We start from the raw sequence: 17,417 nt of genomic DNA, 5'->3' as shown, positions 1-17,417 counted from the left end.
TTAGATCTGCTTTTAAAAAAATAGCTTAACGCAGATTATTTGAAAAGAAGCAAAAGCAAAAGTTGATTTTGCAAACACCTAGAAACAGATTATGAGAAAAAAAAACCGCATAATCACTTTCAAAAAACATTTGCAAACACCACCTAAGACTTTCATAATTTATAATTTAAATGACTAAAATTCGGAATTTAAAACATAATAGACTAAATCTCTCAACCGCTAAACTTAGAGGACTAAAAAACTCATTTTGGTTTAATACAAATACATACTCATCATCCACCAAATTATGAGCCCATAAGTCAACTTTTTGCCCAAATACGAATCCTACTTCCGGTCGGCCCATTACGCCACCACAAACAGAAACCAATAAAAACTCGACACGTCGTCGTTTCAAGGAAAAGCAACGTTTAAAACCCAACGGCTAGTTCCATGATCTTACCGTTCAACAAGACACCCATAATTCAAAACCACCTTCTTCTTCTTCTTACAGCACAGCCTCTACTCATCGAACTGTACAAGAATTCAACTTTAAAAAATCCTCTAAAAAAACACACACACACGCAGTTGCAAATCCCAGAAAACAGAGCTGAATTAGAAAGAAAATGGCGTACTCGTACACACCGACATACTACACGTCGCTGCACGATTCGATCAGCTCGATGTGCAAGAACATCCTCCCGTTTTCGTTCAAGAAGAAGCGGCTGCCGGCGATTGCGGCGGCGGAGCAGCAGCTCTCGAAGCTGCAGTCCGACAATCTGAAATGGCAGCAGGAATCGTACCACCAGATACTTAATTTGATGGGCCTCTGCAAAGAGGGAATTCTTCACCAGAACGAGGTTTCCACTTTCAGAATCCATCTTCTCGAAACCCTAATTTCAATGTCCGTCGATTACGAGCCCCCCGTAATTTTGAGAGATAAGCTCATCTTCTTGCAGGTATGTCGAATCGTTATTATGATTTGGTCACAATACTTTGAATTTCATTTATTGCCGAAATTGGGTGCTCGTGTATTATTTATTTTGATTCAACATTTGATTTGTATGGTACAAGTAGGGGTGTAAATCGGACCGATCCGATCGGAATTAGCCCTTTCCGAAAAATTCCGTTCCAAAAAACATGGAAAAAATCTGAAATCGGAATTTCAGGAATTGGAACGAAAAAACTTGTTCCAAAATTGGAGAATTTCGGATTGGAATGGGCGGAATTTGTAAATTTCCAATTTTTGGTCACCTTAAATATGAAATACATATTAATATTGGTTTTTTCGGAAAAAAAAAAAAAATTGGAATTATTTTCGGAACTTAAATCGGATGGGAAATCGGAATGAAAAATATTGTTCCAAAATTATAAAATTTCGGATCGGAATCGGCGGATATCGGAAATTCCGTTCCAATTTCCACCCCTAGGTAGAAGACTCTTAATTTGTAAGAGGTATTATGTGAAAAAATGTACTTTTAGATGTTTTATTATTTGTTTAAGTATACATTCTCACATCAACTTCATTTTTTTTTGGTTGAATTTTGTGCCAATTAAATTAGTTTATCGTGACAATTAGGTTTTGCGCTATTTGTCGTGCATTGTTATCTTGTAGAGAAAGAACTAAAAAATTATTGATCAAGCTGTTTACTATCATAAAGATGGGATCTTGTTGTACTTGTATCTAATTATATGGTAAATTTTGTAAGTAGTATGATTTGATTTAGCATATTATCGTATTACAGGAATTACTGTACGCAAAATGCATATCGGACGATGAGTACCATCGATCAAAGATGCCTTTGTTACAAAAGTTAGCAGATCAAGGTGCGGAAATTAAGGAAAGGGATTTTATAGTTGAGCCGAAAAAGCAAGAGTGGTCCGTTATTGATTTGAAGGAAAGTAATAAATCTTCGGTCACAACACCAAAGAATAAAATTAAAGAAGGGTCTCCGACAAAGAAATTAAACGGGACTTCATCCGTTTCCGGTTTTGTTACACCTGATAAAAACGGAAAGTTGAAGGAGGATAATAATAGTAATATTAGGACGGGTGATCGAAATGTAAGAACCGTTAGCTTTCCGAGGAGTGAGCTTATGAGTTCTAGTGAGAATCCGTTTTGGAATCGTTGTTTGGACGAGAAAGAAAGTGAGTCGAAGTCGATTCTTATGATGGAGACTTTACCCGAGCAAAGTGGCGGTGCTAAAGGTAAAAGGAAACCGTTTAGAGCTCTGTTTCAGAAAGATCAAAAGGAGGGGCATTTTGGTAATTACGTCGAGGAGAAAGAAAAAGCGAAATCGGTGAAAAAAACGTGGGGTTTTGATGGATTCAAGAAATGGAAGAAATCAAATCCCGATGATGAAACGGCTCCTTTGTCCCTTACTGAAAAATCGGACGGTATAAGTTGCACCGAGCAAATGGAGAAGAAATTGCATCTGAATGGTTCAACGGTACAAATATTAACAACACTAATTACTCGTTTTCTTGACTATGTAAAAGAATTTGCGGTGATGAATTAATCGCTAAACTTGTTCGAAATTCTCGTGTAGGTTTTACCAGAGAAGATGAAGGAGGAGCCACCCCATATCCAAGTAGAAGTCATCGAAAGAAGCGCACATGTCCATTTGTCGTAAGCAATTTTCATTTACAATTAAATTTTATCATCATTGCAATTAAATTTAATTTTTAATTCGATGTTTCAGAGGCGATCAAACTGAAGAAATCTCGACGTGGCATCGTGATGCAGACAGTGCTGACTCGAAGAAGTTGTTTCGAAAGTAAGGCGAAATATAATATCAGTCGTTTATTTTGATAATATCTGTAAATTCAAGCAGGCATTTATTTAACCAACATGTTTCTGATTCTTCTATCGTTTTTTTTTTTTCTTTTTTTTTCTGGTATAATTCAGATCGGGGGGTGATTCTGTAAATTCTTCGGGTTTAGCTAGGGAAAAAGTCAACTCGAAAAGATGGACAACATTTGATGATGATGATTATGAAGAAGAAAATTCACATCCAAATCTCTTTGCTCCAAAAGCAAATTTGTCTTCGTCGAGGAATGCCCGAACATCGATTAATAGTAGCATCGATAAGGGGTTTAGATACAACCCTTTCTTCGATATGTGAGATATTTAATTATGAGCAAGCCGACACCTGAATCGGCTTTCTTTTCATGTCGGAAATACTCGAAAAACATGGATTCTTATATGCTTCTTTAATGTGTGTGTGTGTATCTTTTCTTCCTTTGAAAATGGATTGTATTGTAATTGTATTACTTTGGAACATTATATAGTTGTTAGCTTGGATTAAATAGGGATCAAGTTATATATATATATATGTACTCTCCATTTTATCATAGTGTTAAATCAAATTGTGTTATAATTGTATCATATTACTTTGTAAAATTATCTAGTTGTATCTTGGATTATACAATGAACATTAACGGGGACAAAATCGGTTGTGACCTATGTTGAAATGGTTCGATGAATCAAATTATTGTTTAATGACGATTTGGCCTTCCTTCTGACAACTTCAAGCCGAACATAAGAAAATCTCGATCAGAATCTAGAATCTCAGTGCCTACTCGTACTCAATCGATTCCAAGGAAGTTCACTATATCAAATGCCTCACTTATTTTAAATATTCACATGTTGGCAAGAAATCCTCTTAGGTAAATCGGTTTTTACTATTACGGTGTTCTGATGTAATTCTTTCAATTTGATGAATAAAACGACACCTTTAAGAAAAAATGATCTGATTCACATGAAAAAACAGATAGACAAATAAAGCTATATCTTTTTTTCTTTATTATTTTATTTTTTATTTTTTCTTTTTTTGGTGTGGACAGAAGAAAAAAGGCGTTGACATTATCGTGCAGCAATTATCCTTTGCAGCTGTAAATTAATTAATTCATCAACAAATATGGATGGCATCTATTACCCAACCTGTGATAAGATAAAAAAAAATCAACCATAATATCTAAAACTTTTTCAGCGAACCCTAAACCATATATATATATATATATATATATATATATATATATATATATATATATATATATATATATATATATATGGCAAATTACGGTCACTCTTGAGTTATGCTCAAATTACGAAAAACCGTCTCCTGTTTGGATAATTACAGTGACCCCTTTTAGGGATATTAACTCAGTAAAGCCGACATTTCATAATTCATGTTGTTTACCGAACTAAATATACGATTTGATTTGGTAAATAAACGAATTATATAAATTTTAAGTAAAAATATTTAAAAGGAGGGGTAGCTGTAATTACCCAAACAAGAGGGTTTTTTTTCATAATTTGGCCATTCCTTAGCGATGCCCGTAATTTGCCCATATATATATAACTGCCCTTCTCTTCTTTCATTATTACACATCACTATCATATCACTCCACAAAGCCACATATTCACACATAAGTATGAACATAGGTTCTTGGAAATCAATCCCACCTAGAGAGAGAGAGAGAGAGAGAGAGAGAGAGAGAGTAAAAAACAACATAAAAAATGGTTCCAAATAGAAGTACTAGGAGACTGTCATTGGACATGTTCCAAAAGACAGGAGCATCTTCATCAGAGAGGGGCATATTCAGGTACATGGATTTAAGGTTTCCAACTCATCAAAGTGCTGATGACGTCACCAATGAGGTTGAATGCGCGTGTTGTGGGCTATCGGAGGATTGCACCGGGCCCTACATTCGGAGCATAAGGGCCCGTTTCTACGGAAAATGGGTTTGCGGGTTATGCTCGGAAGCGATCAATGAAGAGTCGTACAAGCTTGGAGGTATACGGAATATCGTCCGGGAAGAAGCTCTACAAGCTCACATGAATGTTTGTAGAGCTTTCAATCAGACGGTTAGAGTTAATCCTGCTATGTCTCTTGCATACGCTATGACCCGGATTCTGAGAACCGGATCGCAGAAAAATAGCGCTTGATATTTACTTTTAAATTATAGCAGTAAACTACAAAAAAAAATATGGTTCACTAATAGGATGTCACTAATTCTATATAGTGACAATAAAGTAGGATTAAGTGACAACAAAAAGAACTATTAATGATAAAAAAATGTTGTCACTAAACCCATGCATTTCGTGACAACTTTTGATATTGTCACAGTTGAGGTGTCACTTTTGCAATTTTTTCTTGTAGCGGTATATTAATTAGTTTAATAGTTTTATTATCTTATATTTTTAGTCAAATGAAATAATGTTATATCCTCTAATTAACATAATCATTTTCAATTTTTTGTTGACAAAAATGATGAATTACCTTCAAACCGAACTTGTCCAACATTTCGGCTCGAATGGGATCCGAATCGTACTTAGTAGGTCGATTATATGAGCCTTTTTCAGTTAACTCTCTCTAAATCTCGATGATCACTCTTTCAAACTCAAATTCTGCAAATTCTCAATATCCTAATATGTATGCCTAATAGAGGTTCTTCTTTTAAATAATGTATGCAAATTCTCAATATCCTATGTTTCTCGAAGCCAGCAAATAGGACATTGCCTATATATGTTTTTAGAATATTTCTCAAAATGAACGTTTACAAACACAAGAAGCACCACATTCAAAGACAAACTAATCCTAAGATTCAATCACATTTATGTTTTTTTTTAATGTCGATAAAAACCTTACAAGACACGTATTTTAAAACAAAGAGAGGACTTGAAATTCATTTTATTTACCCAAACTCAGGAAAGGAAAATGTAATTAGCTCCTTCATAAATTAAAGAATTTTAAATTTACACTGTTTCAATGTTTATGTCGTTTTTGATAAATCGTTGCTCTAAAAACATAGACAATGTTTGAATACGTTTTTTTGGAGTTATTTTCATTTTATTTTGGGGAAATATGTTTTGAGATAATAATTGGAGAATGAAAATAATGTTTGTATATAAATTGATATTAGACAAAATACACTGTAGCGATCAAATCATGTTTAAAGATGTTAAGAAAATATATTGTAGAAGAAAATTTTGAAAAATAAAGTGATGTTTGTTTATTGTTTAGTGAAGACAATTTTTACTGTGGCAGTTCAATCTTTTTACTGTGAAGAAAATCATAATCTTAGGGGCAAATTACGGTCAACCCCCTGAGTCATGATCAAATTAAGAAACCTCTCTCGTATTTAGGGATGTTAAATCGGTAAAACCGAACCGAAATTTCAGTACGCCAACATTTCATATTATTTAATTTATCAAACTGAATATACGATTTAGTTCGGTAAATAACTGAATTACATAATTTTTAGTAAATATTTAAAAGGAGAGGGGTGGCTGTAATTTGTCATAATCTTAAATAAATAAAAAGTTTAGTAGATTGAATAATAATTCCATCTTGAAGTGACGAAAATACCCGCACATCTTTTTGTATTTGTGGGGGGCCGAAACTGCAAAATGTGTTTTTTTTTCAAAAGGAGGGCGAAGTGCAGCTTGTATAAAATAAAATTCCAAAAATGAGGGTGCCCGAGTGGTGAGGAGCTAGGTAGAAGAAACTAGCGACCGCGAAATGTTGTTGTACAAACAAACACACAGGCAGCCACCTTCCAACACACTCGAGGGGTATAAAGTAACCAACTCTGGAAATTGACAACACGCGCTGGGGGGCATCGGCATTTTAATTCTCGAATAAATCCGAAGGGTCTAAAATGCCGGGAAAAAGACCCACACAGTCACTACATCTGACAAGCAGACTAGGTTTCGGGTTGTATTAAGTACACGTGGGCAATTTCCAGACCCCCACACCCCCCTCAAAGTTATATTCTCAATCAAATTCCCAATATTATAAACAAATTAAAGTTCTAGTATTTCACCGATGTGGGACGGTATGAACCAGTTCCTAACTCTCAGTCGTCGGGTCGGGTCTAACCCGGCCCGTGGCCGTGTATATACCCCCAATACCAAATTCTTGTAATAAAATAGTACACGATGCAGCTCTTGAGCTTAACCCTGGCCCCACAATCACATCCACCGCCGCCGCCGGGGTTCAGATTGTTTCCCAGCCTCGCCGCGCCGGAAAAGGGCCGCAAATTCCATCAATTACTAGTCCTCCTCCTCACCTTCACCGCCTACGCCGCTTTCCACGCTTCCCGTAAACCCCCAAGCATAGTCAAATCCATCCTCACAAATCAAACCCTAGCCGCCATTAATGCAACTGCTAATGATCAATTCACCCAGAACCCAGTTCAGAACGGGACCGGGTGGGCCCCATTTGACGGCCCACGTGGCCCCCACCGCCTCGGCGAGCTCGATCTCTCCTTCCTCTTGTCCTACGCCATCGGCATGTATTTCCTGGGCCACATTGCGGACACAGTCGATCTCCGAATTTTCCTGACCGTTGGAATGGCGGGCAGTGGCATTTTCGTAATTCTCTTCGGGTTGGGGTATTTTCTTGATCTGCACTCTTTTGGTGTTTTCGTGTTCATACAGTTGTTTTGTGGGTTGTTTCAGTCAATGGGGTGGCCTTGTGTGGTGGCGGTTGTCGGAAACTGGTTCGGGAAGGCGAAGAGAGGTTTGATCATGGGTGTATGGAATTCTCATACCTCAGTCGGTAACATTATCGGTTCCGTAGTTGCTTCCTCCGTTTTGGGCTTCGGATGGGGTTGGTCTTTCCTTCTGCCGGGATTCCTTATCATTTTCGTGTCGGGCTTCGTTTACTTGTTCCTTGTTGTTCATCCCGAAAGTATCGGGTTCGGGACATTGTCCGAAAAGGACGTCGAGATGAGCGTTGAAGGAGTAGCTTTAGTTGATTCCGAGAAAATCGAGACAGAAAATAATGGTGGAGTAGTGATTGAATCCGAGTACGACGAAGGTGGCTCGGTTGCCATTGGTTTCTTCGATGCGTGGAGATTGCCGCACGTGGCGTCGTACGCTTTCTGCTTGTTCTTCTCGAAGCTCGTGGCCTACACGTTCTTGTATTGGTTGCCGTTTTACATTCGACACACAGGTAATAAACATGCATTACTTTTTCTTTATTTTTTTCGTATATATGTTTATCTATATGGATGTGTATGTATAGGTTAAAAATAAAAATCAACTCTGTTTCGTTACGAAATTACAGCTGTAGCTGGAGTACATTTATCCCATAAAAGAGCCGGGATTCTCTCGACAATCTTTGACATCGGAGGGGTCCTAGGTGGAATCTCGGCAGGTTATATTTCCGATATTATCGAGGCTCGTGCGGTTACTTCACTTATATTCTTGTTTTTGTCGATTCCAACACTCGTGTTATATCGCCTTTACGGAAGTATATCAACGGTGACAAACGTAGGATTGATGTTTTTTTCCGGTCTGCTTGTGAACGGGCCTTACTCACTAATAACAACGGCAGTTGCTGCCGATCTCGGCACGCAGGGCACGATTAGCGGGAATTCGCGTGCGTTAGCTACCGTCACTGCAATTATAGATGGCACTGGCTCGGTCGGGGCGGCACTTGGTCCACTTTTGGCGGGATATATTTCGACTAGGGGCTGGAATAGTGTTTTCTTCATGCTTATTGTTTCGATATCGTTTGCTGGTTGTTTGTTGATTCGTGTTGTGAGAAGCGAAATTGTCGGGAAGCTAAGGGAAGGTAAATGGCTTTGGTTCGGCATAATTATGAACCACTGAGTCACCATATATTTTTTTTATAATTATTTTCTTTTGTACAAATCGGATGCATTTTTGTAAAGCATCGGTATCTACAGCAGTGTTCTTCAGTAGCTGCTTTCCACGTGCGTGTGTTAATATATCTTACTAGGCGATTCGATTCGATGCTCTTTTGTCGAAGCGTATGGAGATTTGATTTGAAAATTTATGAAAATATAGATTCATGTATTCCACACTTGTAAAATTACTTTTTTACCCTTTAAATGTTGTATCCGGCACTTGAAAAATGATGTATACCGTGTTTTAAATTTCCGACATTTGTACCTAATAATCTATTGGGTGTGAGTAATTATGTACTCTTGTCGTTTTGGTGTTCAGTCGTATGTTTCTCTCCCGTATTGGAAAAGAATATTGTAGTAACTCGGTTACGTGTCGTCTGCCTTTGCGTTGTTACATAGTACAAAAGGTTTACGTGATTGCTCGTGATGAATGCATGAGAATGTCGTAGTGTAAAGCCGTGTAATTGCTTTGCACGTCTTTCGTACTGGTTTTTTTGTAATTGCTTATGATAAGTGCTTCTTTTCATGTTTTGGTAGACTTGAAGGAATCGAATATACGATACACATGTAGCTATAATCACCCGATACGTTTGTATGCAGATATGTATACAAACATGTTCATCAGAAAAAATGGCTACAATTTATTACATTTGTGTTTACAATGTACACATGTTCCTATATCCTTCGACAACGTAGTATATTGTCCTCGTGCTTTATTCCATGTCCATTTGACAAACCAAATGGAAGAATTGCGTATACCAATCGGCATATTTACACGTTCTTGACAACATCAAATTATTTATCATCTCCACACATGTATGTGACCGTAAGAAGAAACAACGATCACGAGGCACCAATTTTGGCACAAAAATGAATTGCAACTCACATATTTTAGATACTACACCGGATGAAGTGTGTGTGCGAGCGCGCGGAATAAGCGTAAATAATCTTCACCACCCAATGTGTATTTCACCAGGTGTAGCATCTATCTTCCAGCGTAAGGGCTTCTAGCCCTGGAGCAGAAACTTCAGGCTTTGAAGCCCTTCCGCAGAAATGCACCGCCTAACCCTACTAGACCTCTGCACCACCATCGGAGCTGGCGGCTCGGTGTGAAAGCACACCATCACCACTGTCAAATTATCCATCGCCCCTCGTTTTTTCGCCTCATTCACGATATCCTTGCAACACAACTTGACACTATTGTGCTCTTGTAGTCTCCTCCTAGCGAAATCCACCGCGTTTTGGCTCCTAAAAACATCCCATATTCCGTCACTACCGATTATCAAGAATTCGTCCTCGTTCGTAAGCGTCGTTAATTTGAGCTCCGGTTCGGCACTCAACGGTCCGCCTTTTTCCCACTCCTTTAGCCCTTTAATGTGCCAATCGCCTAAAGCTCGCGTCACTCCCAATTGGCCGTTCAAATAACCGTCGTCCACAAATCCACCTAGTGACTCGACCCTCGACCGTTCGTTTGCACAACAAGGCCTATGGTCTTTTGACATCTCGATTGCAACCCCGCATCGAGATAAAACCGCTCTACAATCTCCGGCATTTGCAACGAGCAACGATCTGATTTCAAATTCACGCCACGTTTTTTTTTGTCAGCGGATAAAATTTGTGAAAAAAGAGAAATGGGACGATAAATGCGAGAATATATTGTACCTGCCAAATATCATTGCGGTGAGTGCAGTTGTGCCAGACGACAGTGTAGATTCGATGAAGCAAGATTTGGCAAAGGCGGTATCGGCTTCCACGAAAGATCGTGTGATCACTTTCTCAAGCTCCAACGGGAAATCGGCATCCTCGACAATAATTCTTGGCAAGTGGTCACGTACAAATTGGGCTGCACCCTTTCCACCATGTCCATCGAACACCTGTCACAAAAGCCAAATTCACATATAAATATACAAACTCGTATTATTTGGTATTATCCATTATGAGCTGATTTCTCTTCGATCTCCAGTTTTGAGTTTCTAGAGAGATATCACCTTTTTATGAGTAGAAAATAAGTCTCAACTCTTCGCCGAATCAGAAAACATGTAAAAATTAGACTAATACACAATATTTCAATGGGTAAATTACGACGACTCCGTGAGGTATGGTCAAATTACGAAAAACCCCCCTCATGTTTGTGTAGTTACAACCACCCCTCAACTATAAATCTTCTTACACGTCCATCCTTGCGGTTTCAAATTTAGTGGAATCTTCGAGATTATATGGAATATTATCACTTTTGTACTCGTTTTATCCCATTTGAACTCTACATTTTGAAGCAAGATGATCATAATATGTGTTTTCTGGCTTTCATATATCAGATTGTGGTGCATCAGAATCTGTATTTTTCCACAAAACGAGTACAAACTAGAGCACATTCCACGAAATTTAGATGATTATGTTGAATTTGACACCATAAGGGTGGAAATGTAAGAAAAAATCATAGTTGAGGGGTAGATGTAATTATCCAAACAATAAGGGTTTTTTTTAGTAAATTGACCATACCCCAAGGGGGTGGTTGTAATTTACCCATATTTCAATTGATTGATTATTCTGAATTATAACATATTTCACCGAAGAAATCTGGTTTCTTTCTTCAACAACAAAATATTCCAAGCTAAATAACAATTTTGCATAAAAGGATATATCGAACTTACCCCATAGAAGGATATAGCTTCGTCACCACATACAGTTGAACCGAAATTCATCGCCAAATCGGGAATGCAAACATGTGTGTCCTCCATATGTAACCGCCCTCCTATGTCCGACCACTCTCCAGACCTAAGTGTCGGGACGAAATTATTATTCGATATCATCTGTTTTCTGTCTGAAATGGTCGAGTTTTCACAAATGCTTTCCAGCTAGATAAGAAGAAAAAAAAAACGGGGTTATGAGTAACTACCGAAGACGATGAACTTTTGAATCTCGAAAAACACGAGTATATGCATTCACAGCTTGTAATAAATTTTCAGCTTATCCACAATTTCATCGACAGTTAAAGCATTTTCACTAGTACGAACTAGTGTTGCCCCAAATCGAAGTTCCATCATAGATGATTAAATTTATATCCATAAAAATTTCGTTATTTATTTTTGGATACTATAAACCGTTTGCTATTTTGCTTAGAGATTTACTCATTCCGATGCAGTATGTGAAAGATTTACTTCGACACGAACGGACAGAAAAGTAAAGATCACAATCTATTCACATATATGTTTAACTTTAAAGTTGTTTGCTTTAAACATGAATTTAATCACCTTATCCGTTATCACCGAATTGAGTTACGAAAATCTACTAGATAAAACACCCCGGTAATTCAAGTATTGGAAAAATTCGTTCGACAAAATAAGAAATTACAATGAAGGTACCATCTAGAAGAAAATTTCACTTGTGTTAGATTTTAAATTGAGAAATAGTTGCTATAGTTACGAAACTGAAATGCTATTCGTAGTGCGAGTTTTACTGCCTTGCAGTGCAAATTTATTTTATTTGTAACTTCTATTAAAAAAAACTCAAAATCCTCTCAAACACTTTCCGAATACTCAAAATTAAACGAGCAATTTCGACAACAATTTTAGGTAACAATTACTTTAATACGTAAATTTAACGTTTTATTGTTGGTTAATTTACAAATTCCATCGATTAGTTTAATTCTTTTGTTGAATCGATCGAATAAAAAAAAATAAAAAAAACGACACCGTTTGAAATAATTTGCTCTATTTCGTGCTTCCTAGCACGAAACATAGTCGATTTTTTTTTTTTTTTTTTTTTTTTTATCTTTTGGAAAAAAGTTTTGGAAGATTTGTCAAAAAATGAATTATTTGGCACTACGAATGGAAAAAATCGCACAATGAAAAGCAAAGCCCTTATGAAAGGTAAGTACACTGACTTTTTTTTTTTTTTGCTCTTTTTTTGATAAAAATAAGTACACTGACTGTATATGAAGCTAACCCAACCATAAGAGAAGATGGGATATGTGTCAGCTAGTTCAACACCCCCACCCCACCCCACCCCACCTGCAAAAGACATAGAAGAAGCAAAAGATTTCAAGAAAATCCTAAAATAAAAAACAAAAAAAATAAAATAAAAATTCCTGCTTCTTTTAATTGTCAAATCTCAAACTAAGACAAGGACCCAGAAATATAGCTACAGTGTTACATATGACCAAATCTAAACAAACAAATCAGCAAATAAAAAATATGAAGACAACACCAAAATTAAAGATTGAATTTTTAATTAATACTCACAGGGAAGGAATTGGGGTTGTGGGTATTATTGGAGAAATCAACTTGAGAAAGCAAATCATTATTATTGCTGGGCAGACCCTTTTCCTCCATTAATCCTTCACTCACTTGCTCTGCATCTTTAACACACATTTCCTTTTTTTTTTTCTTTCTTCTTCACTATTTAGGTCAACCAGAAGAATCAAGAATCGTGTCTCTTTCTCTCTCTACACTTTATGAGTACACTAGTGGTGGTAGAAAGAGCTCCCACCCTTTGGATTGGGAGCTAGAGAGAGAGAGAGAAGATTCTGGGAATATGTTGTTTATGGCTGTGAGAAGAGAGAGAGAGAGAGAGAGAGAGAGAGAAGTTTGTGTGTGTGTGTGTGTGTGTTTTGTAAATCTGTTGGATTAGTATCACTGCTATATATTGTGGAGTGTTTGTGGTGTTAAAACATTTTCTTTTTTTAAATTAATTAATCCTTGTGAAAAGCATGGCTGCAACTGTGGGAAATTTGGGGTGGTGTTTTATTTATTTTTTTTGAAAAAGAGGGTGGTGTTTTTATTCATTTTCCTGTATTTCAGTGCGTGTGTGTGTCACACTATGTGGGGGCGGTTGGGGTTATTTATAAGGGTAAATTACGACTACCCTGAGTACGATTAAATTACTAAAATAAATTTTTATGTTTGGATAATTATGATTACGTTCTTCAACTATGAATCGTTTTACATGTACATTTTTATAATGTCAAATTCAATAGAATGTTCTGTGGTTTGTACTTGTTTTGTGGAAAAATGCAGTTTCTGATGTACCGCAATATGATATTTATACATCAATATACACATCATGTGAGCATCTTTTTCAAAAGATGGAGCTCAAATGAAAAAAAAACGGGTACAAATTGGAGAATATTTTACATAATATAGAAGATTACATTATATTTCACACCGCAAAAGTGAACGTGTAAGAAAAATTATAGTTGAAGGGTTATTGTAATTACAAAACATGTGGATTTTTTCGTAATTTGACCTTACCCCTGGGATTGACCGTAATTTAATCTATTTATAATTCTGATTAGGTGGTTTGAAATTAAATTTAAAAAAGGAAGTTGTTTTAAATTAAAAAAAAAAAGAAAAAGAAAAAGAAAGGAAAACAAAGCACTTAAGCTAAAGTGTAATTAATATTTCGTTAGGTTGGTTCTGCTACACAATCCATACCTAATTATCTAACTAAACATTTGACTTGAACAGATGACTTTATGCAATTTACAGCCTAAAATTAATGGTCAAAGCTACTTTATTTAACTTGTTTTATAGTCCAGGTAATATCAAAGTTTAAATCTACAATCCTCTGTGATTTCTTACTTTTCGGGATCATTTGACAAACCCCCTCATATCCACCGTACGTTTAAGATGGGTCCAAAAAAAAAACTCTCCTTTTTAAAATAAATCCAAAATATTTGTAATCAACCTAATTTCACTATAATACTCTTTCTCTTTTTTTTTTTAATCTAACGCTGTTAGACGTCTCTTTCTCTCATTTCTCTTCTCTCACAACCACTCACCACGGCCGCCCTGCGCGCCCTCATTTTTCTTCTATCGTTCTTCTCTTCACAACCAACATCTCTTTCACTCATGACCACCGCTCCTTCCCCTGCCCATCAAGACGATTAGGATTAATGGTAATTTGCAGATTCAGAACCAAGCCGAGGACGATTGTTAACGGAGGAGGAAGAGACATCGTTTGCTGGTGCAGTTTGTGTTAGAAATTGTAGATGAATTTGAAATAGGAATTTTGTTATTTTTTTTTTACTTTGGTCAATTCTTCACATACACACACAACCCTAAAAGATAGTGAACCAATCTTATGAGACCAATCAGATGAAGCTTAGCCACGGACCTCTTCAGTTAGGAAATTACAAAGTTTAATCGACAAAAAGACATAATAAATGTCAGTCAAATTTCATAGTGTAATAATGGGAACACCAACAAATTATACAAGCAAAGTCATGGGACTTTTGTTAATTGATAAGTGTATAATGGATTTTTGTAATGGAATTTGTTAATTACGTAGTGATTTTCGTTAATTACAGAGTGGTTTTTATTAATTACAGAGTGGTTTTTGTTCATTGATAAGTTTATAGAATTTTTGTAATGAAATTTGTTAATTACATAGTGATTTTCATTAATTACAGAGTGATTTTCATTAATTATCGAGTGGTTTTAGTTAATTGATAATTTTTTAGTGAATATTTATAATGGAACTTGTTAATTACATCGTGATTTTCGTTAATTACAGAGTGATTTTCATTAATTACAAAGTGGGTTACGTTAATATTAACGTGGATTATGATTATTTTATAGTAATTTTTCTTTTAATTTCATAGGGGTTTTCGATAAATTTAGTGGTTTTCGATGAGTATGTAGTGGATTTCATTTTTTTTGAAAATATGAACCATTTAAAAAAGTGAAAAAAACCAATTTCTGTTTTAAACTGATATTAAAAAAACCAATAAAAAAAAAAAGAAAAAAGATGAAACTTAAACGGAAGCCGTGCGATAGGGGAGAGAATTGAGGATGGTGTGATATCTACCAAAAAAATAATGAATTTTTCAAAATAATATAATATGGTAATTTTCAGTAATATTAAATAGGGGCATTTGGGATAATTCCAGTCAATTGGGTTTATAACAAATATCAATTAAAAAAATAAGTTTATCAAAAATTCAAAATTCAATTAGGGGTGTTTGTCATATAACCCCTATTTTTTCCCCAAATGGGTATATGATCTAATCATTTAATTCACTTCAAGCAATAATAATTTCACAATGTTTGATTCGGATTTCATCTCAATTTTATTATTTTCCGGAATGAATTTATGTTTGTTAATATTTTCAAAATAGATTCTCATAACAATTTTAAAAGTTTATCTCTTCTCCATACATGATTTGACTCCTATTGTAAAAAAAAATTGACTGCTAAACTACAACTTTCAATAAAAAGCAAAAGGATATCACTTTAATTTTGAAATTCGTCGTCTAAAATATTTTCTTCCAACATATGTAAACTTGACTGCTGGAGTGTAGTTTGATTCGCTCAAAATATATTTCCACAAACTAAATAAAAATAACTACCCAAAGGAATCCAAACATTGTCAATATTTTTGCATCACAAATTTGTCTTAAAAAATGACCCAGAATTTATGTTATAGCTATATATAAAGCATTGAAATTTGCCTTATTTTACATCCATTAGTGGATGTAAATGAGACAAGCCTCATGATTAATTTAAGTCACAATCAATTGAAAATTTTCCACCACGTTAGAACTCTCATCTTACATATCTTTTTCGCTTTTTTTGATGCAACCTTTCATTTAATAAAGCAAACTAGAAAATAATTAGAATTTTATTTATCTGGAATGCTAAATTCCACACTAAATTTATCAAATTCCGATTACAAGTGAAAAGCTTTATCTCTATAAAATATTTATTATCCTTCCCTAGTCTTCTTTCTTTCTACAAAATAAAACACACAAAAGTTACATGGCATTCCAAGATCCAAATAAATAAAAAATTTCACATATTCAAGCTACAATTAAGATAATGTTTTACCTTTAATTTCATTTATTGTTCGAATCGATATGGGTTTGAGATGATTTCATAATACATTGAAAAGAAAACAAAAATCAACTTTTGGAACTCTCATGGTCGTCGATAAATGGCGGCCTAGGTCGTCACCAATGACGTTGGTGGTCATCCATGGTGGGCCGCCTGTGATGATTAGCCAACGGCATAAGTTGGAGTGCATCCACGGCAGATACAACAAAGTGGAGGCTGAGGTGAACAGTGGCGAAGCCAGAATTTTATCACTTTGAGGGCCGAATATACATTAAAAAATAAGGTAAAATAAAAATTAACGATAACAATAATCAGGGGCGGACCCAGGGGTGTTTTCTTGGGGGGGCGAAAATATAGGGGTAAATTAAGAGAGAATTTTTTTTTTGTTTTTAGGGACTAAAATGTACAAAATTAAAAGTTTGGGGGGGGCGAAAGTGTATAAACTAATACATAAATACCCAAAAAAAAAAAAAAAAAAAAAAAAAAACAGCTTAAAAAAAAAATCTTGGGGGGGCGGGGGCCACCCCAGCCTTAGGCGTGGGTACGCCCCTGACAATAATAGTCCTAAGAGTGGTGAGTCTAGAATTTTGTTACATGTTAAAATAGAGAGATAATTATTTTAATTTATGTGCATGATGTAGTATTTTTTTTTCTTAATTTAGCACCCCTTATTTATTTATTTGAAAACAATATCGCTCTGGCTTCTTATTGTTTGATTTACTTGTGGTCTGACCTGTTTTGTTTTTTTTCAACACTAGTGCAGATTAAAAAAAATATTTAATTGAAAATAATAAAAAAGGAATCCAAGAGAAACAAAATATAAATTAAGGTCCAACATAGTACAACCTCAAAAAATAAAAAAACATAAAAGCAAACAATTAGATGATGATAACGTTTTTGTTTGGTGTGAAAGCTACCACCCACTAAGTGTGGAAGGTTACAATT

At 35.6% G+C, this 17,417-nt stretch overlaps 4 protein-coding genes across 4 annotated transcripts; 3 read left to right on the top strand and 1 right to left on the bottom strand.

Annotated features, from left to right (window-relative positions):
- The first annotated feature begins 199 nt into the window (after positions 1 to 199).
- LOC105971564 (uncharacterized) lies at positions 200 to 3,379 on the top strand. Its single transcript, XM_012996417.2, has 5 exons — positions 200 to 935; positions 1,722 to 2,426; positions 2,526 to 2,605; positions 2,679 to 2,753; positions 2,885 to 3,379. The coding sequence occupies exons 1-5, from the start codon at positions 603 to 605 to the stop codon at positions 3,099 to 3,101; spliced, it is 1,410 nt and encodes a 469-aa protein (XP_012851871.2). The 5' UTR covers positions 200 to 602; the 3' UTR covers positions 3,102 to 3,379.
- Positions 3,380 to 4,498: 1,119 nt separating this feature from the next.
- LOC105971529 (uncharacterized) lies at positions 4,499 to 4,927 on the top strand. Its single transcript, XM_012996383.2, has one exon. It carries the CDS (start codon positions 4,499 to 4,501, stop codon positions 4,925 to 4,927), a length of 429 nt encoding a protein of 142 aa, XP_012851837.2.
- Positions 4,928 to 6,429: 1,502 nt separating this feature from the next.
- Positions 6,430 to 8,958, top strand: G3PP5 (Major facilitator superfamily protein). The gene is made up of 2 exons (XM_012996389.2): positions 6,430 to 7,940; positions 8,055 to 8,958. The coding sequence occupies exons 1-2, from the start codon at positions 6,923 to 6,925 to the stop codon at positions 8,600 to 8,602; spliced, it is 1,566 nt and encodes a 521-aa protein (XP_012851843.1). The 5' UTR covers positions 6,430 to 6,922; the 3' UTR covers positions 8,603 to 8,958.
- A 299-nt stretch (positions 8,959 to 9,257) lies between these two features.
- Positions 9,258 to 13,450, bottom strand: LOC105971540 (putative protein phosphatase 2C 27). Its single transcript, XM_012996390.2, has 4 exons — positions 12,882 to 13,450; positions 11,292 to 11,495; positions 10,303 to 10,514; positions 9,258 to 10,209 (listed from the first exon to the last, which is right to left on the bottom strand). Exons 1-4 carry the CDS (start codon positions 13,008 to 13,010, stop codon positions 9,648 to 9,650), a joined length of 1,107 nt encoding a protein of 368 aa, XP_012851844.1. The 5' UTR covers positions 13,011 to 13,450; the 3' UTR covers positions 9,258 to 9,647.
- Positions 13,451 to 17,417: the final 3,967 nt, after the last annotated feature.

The sequence above is a fragment of the Erythranthe guttata genome, chromosome 10 (genome assembly GCF_056151865.1).
Source record: "Erythranthe guttata isolate IM_541 chromosome 10, IM_541, whole genome shotgun sequence".
Lineage (NCBI taxonomy): Eukaryota > Viridiplantae > Streptophyta > Magnoliopsida > Lamiales > Phrymaceae > Erythranthe > Erythranthe guttata.
The sequence above is the reverse complement of the archived record's forward strand: the minus strand, read 5'-3'. Positions and strand labels throughout refer to the sequence as shown.